General features: G+C 37.7%; 1 protein-coding gene across 1 annotated transcript; it reads right to left on the bottom strand.

Annotated features, from left to right (window-relative positions):
- Nucleotides 1–2,589: 2,589 nt before the first annotated feature.
- On the bottom strand, nucleotides 2,590–8,808 carry LOC111576331 (uncharacterized). Its single transcript, XM_023281943.3, has 9 exons — nucleotides 8,672–8,808; nucleotides 8,170–8,355; nucleotides 7,901–8,031; nucleotides 7,242–7,422; nucleotides 6,548–7,143; nucleotides 6,086–6,209; nucleotides 5,851–5,925; nucleotides 5,377–5,529; nucleotides 2,590–3,720 (listed from the first exon to the last, which is right to left on the bottom strand). The coding sequence occupies exons 1-9, from the start codon at nucleotides 8,762–8,764 to the stop codon at nucleotides 3,517–3,519; spliced, it is 1,743 nt and encodes a 580-aa protein (XP_023137711.3). The 5' UTR covers nucleotides 8,765–8,808; the 3' UTR covers nucleotides 2,590–3,516.
- Between the last annotated feature and the right edge of the window lie 2,216 nt (nucleotides 8,809–11,024).

Genomic DNA, 11,024 nt, shown 5'->3' with positions numbered 1-11,024 from the left:
TAACAGAAAGGCCGCATCTCCTAAAAATGATCAGACTGTCAGGATACGCATTTTCATAGTAAAAGCTATGCAATGTGAGGACCTAGTGGATTTCCAAAGCCATGACAAAAAGAGTATATGTTCAGTTTATCTTATATTTATTCTATTTTTCTACTTAAGCTTTTCTGTGTTTGTTTGTTAATGTTTAATATTAATGTTTGTTAGTGTTTCTGATAGACCCTAATTCACAAAAGGTGGATTTAATCAATTTGTTAACATGTAATAAACCATTTACTAACACATCATAGCTAATTTGCAAGTCATATATAAGAGCAAGTTCTGGATTGCCAGGTTGTGTGAACTCGTCACCCAGCGTAAGATGATTATCTCATTGCATGGCACCTGTCAGGGGTAGAATATATGAGGCAACAACAGCTGATGAGGGCAACATGTTGGAAGCTGAAAAAATGGGCAGCATCACAAGCTGAGACACTTGGACCAAATTATGATGTCTATGCAAGTGGGTCAGGGCATCTTACAGGGTGTTCTCTGCATGCTGTGGTTAGTTTCTACCAAAAATAATCCAAGGAGGGACAACTGGTGAACTGGTATCAGGGTAATGGGCCCCAAGGGTCTGAGTGGTGTGCACTACGTGAAGAAGGCAAACTGGCAGAGGCAGTGTGATGCTCCGGGTGATGCTTTGCTGGGGATTCTAGAGTCCTGGCATCCATTTGTGTGGATGTTGTACCACCTCCCTAAGACAAGTTCCAGACCACATACACAATTTCAACAGCCTCTTTCAGCAAGACAATGTTCCCTGCCTGCTGCAAACATGGTTCAGGAATGGTTTGAGGAACATGACCAAGAGTTCAAGGTGTTGGCTTCGCCTCCAGATTCCCCAGATCTCGATCTGATTCAGCATCTGTGGAATGTGCTCGAAAAACAGCCTGATCATAAACATCCAACCTCAAAATTTCCTGGACTTAAAGGATTTGCTGGTAAAGTCTTATAAATGCCATGCCGGTAAAAAAAAAAAAAAAAAGAAAAAAGAAAGAAAAAATGATCAAAACAGAACACACTACCATAAGGAGAGATTTATACAAGAATGAACTTCCTAGCTTTAAAATTTAATGTCAGAAACTCCATATGTAAATATTGTATTTCACCTCTACTACACTGCTGCATATATAGCAATTCATGATTTTTATTCACAAAAAAAAACAGTAAATCTGCACAGGAATGAACACATATGGTCATGCAATATGTTTTACCTGATGGCAGCGATATGTTTCTGTCTTTATTTGTTTGTTAGTTTATATAACAACAAAACAAACATTAAAAAGAGCAGCACTGCCATGTATGCATTGTGTACCAATGGGGATTTAATGATGATATACTCATGGAAGTCTGGCATTATTTTGCATGAGTAAAAGTAGAAATGCCCCTTTATGAATTCTAAATATTAATGTGAAACTTCTACTTTTACTTAATACTTTTACGTATTTAAGTATTTATAAGGCATTGGAATGCACTCAAAATAGTATAGCGTTATATTATATAGCTGGTTAATTGTCAGTATTGCCTTATTTTGTAAGCAGCATTTGAATGTTTCAGATGGTCAAAGTGAAGACAAATATGATTAGCTTGTATGCTAATGAGTGGTTCTAGTCTATTAATGTATGTAAATTGACTAGATATTTTATGTCAATAGTTTTTATCTTACTTATTGTAGTCACATAAATGCAGCCGAGTCGCAAGTACAATATGTCCTTCTGAAATCCAAGAATAAACTCCAGTAAAGTATAAAAATTGCACTCACTCTACGTACAGTACAGAGACATATTCACAGGCTTTTAGATCAATTTTTAAACAGCACAACAGCCGAGTCACAATGAAAACACCCAAGTCAGCAAAGCAAACTGTGCTCATGTTTATGTGCATGTTTCTGTCCTGCAGCTCCACTGGCTCCTGATCAGCGCTCTAACAAGACACACAGTGTATGTTGACCTGAAGCATTTTTCAGGCCTTCCCTGTGTTTTAATGACATTGCTCTGCATGATGTCTTTCAGACAGCAAGAGCCGGTGTTTCATGTTTGTGAGACACTTGGCAGATCTCAGTGTGTTCCTGCAGAGACAGAACTGTCCAGACAGGATGATGGATCAGCAGCAGTCGTGCCCCTCAGAGGAGAAGCCAGTAAGAAAGTTTATCTTGTTCCAATCAGTGTCAAGCTGCTTTAATGAAAAATATGTCAGGCTGAATCATAGCCCTTTACTGAGTTATTTTCATTTCACCTAAATATTGTGGAACACAGGCTGTTTTTTTTTTTTTTTTTTTTTACTCAGTTTTTAAAATCCAGACATGTTCTAAGTTTTTCTTTTAATGCAATTCAGTTTAGGCTTCATTTCATATCCACTGGCTGTTTCATTGCTTCGATTATCACGTGCACTTGAGGCTTTTGTTTATTAATTGACTGATCCTTTTAAATGGATCGGCTGTGACATCCGATTTGTCACTTGTAAAGATTTATTTTTATCAAGTGCACATAATGAAAAGAAGACTCAGAAGTGTTGGTGCAGTAAAAGAACACCAAAAGAGAGACCAAATCAAAATGTGGCTAAATGAGTTATTTTTTTTATTGTTATATAGGAAAAATAACCCTAACGATCTCCAAATTATCAGGGATAAAGATCATATAAATTACATAAATGCAAAAAAACATACAAACAAAAAAACCAAACCCTTAAGCTTAAAAGGTCTCACTGAAGATTCTGCATTTTTAATGTATATTAAAAAGTGGAAAAATGATGTGGATATGAGTATAAAGTCTTACAAGCATGCCCTCTGGTGGGGAAAGGGTGTGGAATAAGAGCATGCATCTGAAGAGGCACATATGAACAACACCCCACAGCAAATTTCCCTTGCTAAAAAAAAATAAAATCTAAACATATTTATATACATTTGTCACTAACATTGTAGGCACATACAGCACATTAAGTTGCTGCTGGCAAAAATATACAGTGTCTCTACCAAGTACATTTTATGAAAAGGAGGAAAGCTATGTTACCATGTAGTATACTGATACTTATAGATCTCTTCCCACCTACACAGGGACTCCTGAGGCTCTGATTTAATAATAGTGATCAACAATCAACCAATCAACAATAATAAAGTTCAAACTGAAACAAAGCTGAAAACATACAGTACATATACAAAGTGAATTTACTTTCCTAAATGTGAAAATCTTTCTATTCTGCTAAACAAAGAGGAGAATGTTTGATGTGTATGACTTTATGTTCCTCAGACAACCATAAATAATGTCACTGATTTTATTCCAAAGCTGTAAATAACAGATGTCTCCTTGAAAAATGCTTATGTTTGAAATTGTGAAAATAACAGAAAGGTGACATAACATTAGCTCCTACTAATATGTTTTTTCATTATAAAAAAGCAAGTGAATGCTGCAGTTTTACAAAACTGCATTTTTATCATATTTTCCAGGAATGGAAGACCGTCTAACAAAACTAATGAAATGTAAATTACAGGTAATATTTTTTCCCACTAAACACGTATCTCTTTTTCCTGTAGTTTTCCTTCCTCTTCCTGTTGAGCCACTGGAGGCGAGCTCCGACCGTTCTGTCCTGGCTGGCTGATGGGAACGTCCGGTCAGGAAAAATGTCCTTCAGTTTTCTCAAGAAAAACACCTCCAAATTTTGACCAGCTTGGGCCACCTCTGAGTCTGGCTGCAAGGCAGAAGGACATCAAAAAGGAAAAGAAAAAGAAAGAAAGATTAAAATTTATACTTGACTTGCAGTAGCCTGGTTTCCTCTCATAAAGTCACTTCATTTCATTGCCCTGAATACTGTATGACAGTCAAATAAACATTCTGTAAATGTTACATAATCCTGAGCAAGACAGTCCCGGATAGTATCAGACTTCAGATGCGATCGGAAAGACAGTAATGTTGTTCACCATTTAGTGTCTAGTGTGTTTCACGGAACAGCTTTAGTGACTGCAAGGCCAGTCCATCATTCAAGTAGGCAGTCGGGTCAATGTATAATTGAGGGACTTTTGAACTTTTGAAGTCCATGGGATGTATCTGGCATACTTTTTTATTAAAAGTTTAAAAAAAAATGTTTTTATGTTCATTATGATCATGTTTTTACAAAATCCCTAATTATTTATTATGGAAACAATCACTTATTAATACGAAATGACTGGATGTCACTAAAATGTCAACTAAAACCAAAACTAAAGAACCACCTTCTAATTATCCATCCATCCATCCATCCATCCATTATCTATACACCGCTTAATCCTCACTAGGGTCGCGGGGGGCTGGAGTCTATCCCAGCTGACTCGGGCAAAGGCAGGGGACACCCTGGACAGGTCGCCAGTCTGTCGCAGGGCCCACCTTCTAATTAGTTAAACAATAATAAAGTGAGCTTATTTAAAAATTGTTTTGATTGTGTTCTTTTTATTAAGGTGAGATAATCATGACAGATATTTCTTATATCAATATATCAAATTTTATATGGAAAATAACAAATTGTATCTGTGTCCAAGAAATCATTTTCAACTAAGTTACCCATTACAAAAACCGTCATCAAGGGAGTTTAATTTCGTTTTGTTCAATACTTTATCACCAAATGTTGGCAAAATTAAAGACCCTCGCATCATCCTCAGCTGTAATTTAAGTAGTGCTTATTACCACATGTAAGCGCACTAACATGCTAAGCTAAGATGATGAAAATTAATCATACCTGCTAAACATCAGCTTGTCAGTTTTGTAAGCATTGTGACTATGTTACCATGCTAATGTTAGCATTTAGCTGACAAAACAGCTGTACATTAATAAAGCTTCGCAGGGTCACAACGGTGAGGGAATTTCTGGTACAAGTACTCGACAATTGACAGAGCAGTGTTTCCAAAGGCAGCACTCAGGCCATTCTGAAATAAAAAATGCTCCTCATCTGCTGTAACCAGGGCTATGGTGAGATGTGGAGGTTTTGGGCTCCTGTGTTATCCCTGAAGACTTTCCAGTAAACTTCTGCATTTTGATGTGTATCCTGAGTTTTCTTGTAATTTCATTTACCTGCTTCCACCTGCTCACAGGACCTCTCATCACACCCATAACATGGCTGTGAACGTTTGTACTCTTGTAAATGTAAGAATCATAGTAAAGCCAGTGATGTCTGAGCTATCACCTGAGGTTTAATATCTACTAGCAGATGGACACATCCTGACTGGCAGGTCCAACATGAAGAGAGTGGCCCACTTTGCTGTTACATGTGGAACTTATCCTCACAGGCTACAGTGCAGAAATAATTCAATTACACCAGAAATTAAATTAAAGTGGGAAATCCACTCAGATTCCAACGTCCTTATGACAAGCTTACGTAATTGAAAGTAGAGCAGTTCTTGAACATCAGCAGGACGTCATCTATAAACTGCTCGGCAGTGAAGTAGTGGAGAGTGTTGCTCTTGTCCAGTTTTCTGCGGATCACTGACAGGTCGATGGGCCTCTTGATGATCTGGTAGTAGTTTCGTGCCTGGAGCACATTCAGAGATTTAATAATTGTAGAAGATGATGGTGTCATTTTAACATCATGTTTTGATATGTAAGAGAAATTGAATATTTTTCATAGATGCCAGGTGTTTTCTCTACTTAGGTAGGTTGTTAAAACAATTACATACTGCAGATGCATTGCACTTTTTCTGCCCTGTAGAGTTTCGAATGAGTCAAATTTGGCCAAAAGGGGTGTTTTGTCCTCATCCTCTACTGATGTGTGCATGTTATAGATTACAGCCAATTTATTTCAATGTGATTGGTATAAGATGATGTGTTTTTTACGTCAATCTGTTGGACTGACCAGAGGGCTGACAGGTTCATGGAACGGAGCACTGAGCCTGTGACAGTACAACAGCAGAGTTAACTTCTCACACCTCTGCAGAGAGAAAAACAAATAAAAATGCAAACAAATTCAATAAGGCGAACCTTGCAAACTTCTCTACAACATAGAATTATGTATTATACATACATAGTTATGTTATAAAACATAACAGATTTTTGGAGTTTTGTTCTTTCTTTTCTGCACTATAACTCACCCTCTGGTCCTGGCTGGATAAAGTGTAAGGCGCTTTGATTCCCCCACAGGAGTGCATGTTCTCACAGTCGTAGGCCTCCACTGGCTCCTGGTCCGTTCTGCACAATGTACAAACCCAGTCGCCTCTGTAGGACATGCAGCACCTCTGTTATTTTACAGTTAGGACATACAAAAATATACTACATCCACAAGTAAAGAGCCACAAACACACACTGCAAAAACAATCACAATGACTTCAAATAAGGAACCTTCAAAGAGTTACTTTGTATGCCAAAAGGAAACTTTCATGTCTGATGTGGTGAGACAGTGAGAAAGCCACAGAAACAGATACATATAAGATTATATATCTTTCCAGAATTAAGGATCCACTGTTCTCAGTCACAGCTCTGAGTGATCATAAAAGTGTGTGTACATGTGATGAAGGTTCACAGTCTGCAGATGTTTGTGTTCACACAGCACTTACAGAGGAAAGCAGATCAGAGAAGGAATGTGACAGGCCAAGTGGTAAACTTTAGGGCAGCGGTCACAGCAGAGCAGATCTCCTCCGTTCAGACAAACAGCACAGAAATCTTCACTCTCCATCTCCTCAGTCCCAGCTCCAGCTTCTGACTGCTGGATGGATGACTCCTCCTTTTCCTGTGAGCTGCAGAAATCAGGCCTCTGATCTTGATTAACATCCATTATATCGGCTTCACATTTAGTTTCAAATTTATCCTCCAGCTGGAGGCTTCGATCCTGATCTGCTTCTGCTTCTACTTCTGCTTCTGCTTCAGGGTCCAACTCGATCACCATGGTCTGCTCTGGATCTGGATCCAAATAAAATGTTTCTGAATCACTTTTCCCGTCTTCAGTTCCAGAGTCAAACAGGATATAAGGCTGATCTGGATTAGATTCACAGTCAAAGCTTGAGTCCTGTTCTGGTTCTCCAGACATGGAGCTGTAAGGACAGTAGGGTTCAGTCCAGGATAATGGTGTTATTTTTGTTTGACTCAGATCAGCCAGCTGGGGTGACCCTTCTCTTATTTCTAAAATATCAGCCTCTTTTTCCGTGAACCCATTCTGTGAGCAAGAGGTAAAGAAAAGAGTAAAATAATCATAGAAAGGAACTCGTGCTTACCATAATCACATATTAAAGCATCCAGACTTCATCTCTGTACCTGTTGCGGACAATTTAAAGACACATCATCGTGGAGCTCAGCTTGTGATTGGCATGGCAACCGTACCAGAGACACCACAGGCTGCAAACATGATAAGGACACAGACTGGAAGTTGAGACGCTCCAGGCTCACTACGGCTATGCAGGAATTACCCAGAATCCTCTGAGCCTCTGGATGAATCCTGTAAAAATATGGAAGGGTTTGCTGGAGTCCTTGTTATCAGAACAAGTGCATTACAGCAGGATGCCCTGTTGCAGAAACATCATTTCTGATCAGTAAGAACATTGTGGATTAGATTCTAATATTTCAGTTTAGTGTTACTCAACATGGACAATGTTAATTCATTTAAGAAACGTTTTCAGAGTTACCTAATTTGTTGTGGTACACTACAATATTTAATAAACTTTAAAAGTTAAGAAAGTTAAAGAAAGTCAGGCTAGCCGACTCCTCCTGCATCCAGTGTTTATGCTAAGCTAAGCTAATCACCTCTCTGCTTTAATCTAAACAAACTTTAACACATGACATGACAGTGGTGTTCATCTTCTTGTGTCAGGGGAAAGAAATTCAGCACATTTCCTAAATTATTAAATCACTACTTCAACGCCATGAGTTCTCATTGTGTTATCAAAGCATACTATCCATGCTGTCCTTAAGTTTACCTTATTCTCTTCAGTAAAGCTTTTGCATTTTTGTCTGGACTCTTTTCCCTTTTTTCAGATGATGGAGACGCTGCTTTGGCATTTCTGTCGCAAGACTCCTTTTCCATCTTACAAAATTCAGCACTGCAGGGCTATTTTTGTTTTAAAAAAATAATAATTTAAAAAAAAAAGATTTAGACTCATTATCATCATACCAATATTTAGACAAGTAGCTTCTCTCCCAACTTTGATCATCACATCATTCTTGACACTCTCTACATTGGGTTTACCTTTTCTTCCTGAGGGGTTTGCTCCTCTGTGGTGGTTGCAAGATCTGGATCAGTCTCAGATGACATGGCCTCCAGCTTCAGGCGTACTCTGCACTTGGCTTCCCGTGGCAACAGGGTGGCTCGCCTTTGTGCAAAGTTGCCATGGCATCTATGAGGAAAGCTTGCCATCTCCAGGAGATCAAGCCTCTAGGGGTGAAGAAACAGGAGAGCAAACACAGAAGAAGCTGTTCTTCTGAAATCTCCTGTGTGCTCAGTGTTTGATGGCAAAAACACTATATCAAAACAAATTAAAACCACCAAGGAAACAGTGGGATAATCAGTTTAGTCGATTTGACATTTCACGTTAATCTGACTGCTCTTTTGCACCAAAAAAGTTTACGTGTCAAATGAATGTCAGTAATACATACACAGTGTATTTAGCACAACTAGTAACAGAAAATCCTCGTCTTGTGAGAATCGTCAGGTTTAAGTTGAATCATAATCTTAATAATCATAATCTTACCTGAGTGTGAATCCAAGTAGTGACAGGACAAGATGACTCCTTCAGAAATCCAGGTGAATGTGAGCTGAGGAGGAGAGAGATGGCGCTGCTCATGTGTCCAGTATCAGGGGGGAAACAATGATTTGATTGGTGGAAAGCTGAGTCACCATCAGCCCCCTGATACTTCAGGACTGCTCACTGCAAACAAGTGCTTTACATTAAATATGAAACAGAACTAATCACATGATGCTTCAATTTCAGTGATGACAGAAATATTTAGACCCTTTGCTTATATTAAAACGACAGGGTTGCAATGTAAAAATACTTCTCTACAAGCAAAATACCTGCATTTAAAGTCCCTATTTAAAGCCGTCATAATTAACAGATTCATGACAGCAATGTATATTACCATATTAAAACAATGTGATAATGTTAACAAAGTTTCCAGATAAATCGACTTTCCTGGAAGACACAAAACTGTTTATGCAACTTTATCCGTTGCAGTAGTTTTTCTCAGGAATGTAATCACACTTTGTCTCGTAAAATCAGTGAGTTCCACTTGAAAGCATAGGTGAAAAAAATCTGAATGAAAAAAAGTTTTTTGTGAGTATTATTCCATATTTCCTGTTTCTGAATACCTGATGCGTTTGTGTTTATGTTTTATTTTGCTGTTGTAGATGGTCCATACTTTCTTAACTAGTCTAGACTTTCTTAACCTGAATTCCAAGCCCTCTCTAAAAAGCAGAAGATAAATCTGAGGAGATTAAGATGATTCATAATGTTTCTCTAATCTTTGCTTTAGGGGTGGAAAATTTATAATTTCACCTTTTAAAAGCTGGAATGTGGAGCTCTTGCATATGTATGAACGTGCATTTTAGTCAAGCCCTTGCCAAACTACTTTAAACAATGCTGATTAAGCTTATCAGCACCAAGTAAATCTCTCTGGATTCCACAGCATAGCAGAGTTTTAAATCAATCGTCTGGGCACTAGTGCTGGCACGCCAGTAGTGACGCCTTTTACACATTTAAAAAATTGTCAGCAGTGTTTGTGTAATTACTCTCACTCTCAAAAGGAAGAGCTACAAGTTGTGAAGGCTTAAGCCTCATACAATATTTTCAATACAACCATCTGAGAGGGTAAATATCTCTTTGGTGAACTGCTAACATCTTCAGACGTGTCATATTTTTAGTTCCATTATATGTATTTTTAATGTAAAATCTTAAGTTCTGGAGAAACTAGTAACTTTAGCTCATACTGTAACTTACATGAGGTGAAGTGAAATGATATGTCTCAGAGTTGTTTGGAGTACAAGTGGCATGAAATTGAAACACCTCAAAACTATACATACAGTAACTACAATACTTGATTAAATGTACTTAGATACAGTTCACCATTGCATTACTTATCTTTCACAGTAACATAATTTAAAGTCCACGTACAAGGAATTGAAAGAATTACTGCCACACACATATGTACATATCTATATAGATACAGATATTCAAACATATTAAATAATATACAATGTCCTTCAAGGATTGATCTGAGAAAAATTCCCTTACATGAGGTCGAATACCATTAAGGCTCTGAAAACCTGGTGCCGCTGTAGGAGTTTGTCTTCAGTTGATGGTTGAAAAAGACCTCAGACAATAGAGTTGTCCTTTTTTAATACTGGCCAGTGATAAGTTACATGCTGTAAAGGTCACTCAGACTTTGAATAACAGACCTTCTGTATGTAAATCAACTTTAACGCTGTCTGTTTGTGGCTTCTCCCACTGATGCACTACCACAGAAACCTGCTAAACTGGCATGTAAAAGTATAATATACATATGTTCATAAACTGTTTGCACAAGATTTATGTATGCTTGTAGTTACACTTTATAATGTCTGCAAAATATATTGTCAACATTTTGCTAATAAAATTAATATCTTGTACTGAACCTTAGCTACAAAGGATAAGGATAAGGATAAACTTTATTGATCCCACAGTGGGGAAGGTTCACTGTTACAGCAGCTCCAAAAGAAAAGTACAAAAGTATAAAGGCAGTACAAGAATAAATAAGAAAAAACATGGTGAAAAAATTGCAGAAAACATTATATACAGATGATTTTTTTAAATACCATGTAGAAGACTATATACAAGAGGATGAGGTATCAGATATTGCACATTAGTATGTGGATGCGTGTGTAAATTGGGGGGGGGAAGTGCAGCAGTAAACAGTACACAGTGAAGTTTATAATGCGGATATCAATAAGAGAACAAGATGTTTACATTCTTTAATTCCTACCTTTATAAAGAATGCAGTCACGTATCACGCAAAAAATACTGCCAGGCTGCTAGTCAGATTCTAAAAGTTTCAGGCAACCTGTGCTGT

This window comes from Amphiprion ocellaris, chromosome 3, assembly GCF_022539595.1.
Source record: "Amphiprion ocellaris isolate individual 3 ecotype Okinawa chromosome 3, ASM2253959v1, whole genome shotgun sequence".
Classification (NCBI taxonomy): domain Eukaryota; kingdom Metazoa; phylum Chordata; class Actinopteri; family Pomacentridae; genus Amphiprion; species Amphiprion ocellaris.
This window is presented reverse-complemented; position numbering and strand designations above follow the sequence as displayed.

What these genes read in the sequence shown, in the direction of transcription:
- LOC111576331 (XM_023281943.3), bottom strand. Translation starts at nt 8,764, where the DNA reads ATGAGCAGCGCCATCTCTCTCCTCCTCAGCTCACATTCACCTGGATTT. An exon ending in TCTCTGATCTGCTTTCCTCT is followed by an intron (nt 6,210 to 6,547) that starts GTAAGTGCTGTG and finishes CATGTCCTACAG; the next exon opens with AGGCGACTGGGTTTGTACAT. An exon ending in ATGAACCTGTCAGCCCTCTG is followed by an intron (nt 5,530 to 5,850) that starts GTCAGTCCAACA and finishes AATGTGCTCCAG; the next exon opens with GCACGAAACTACTACCAGAT.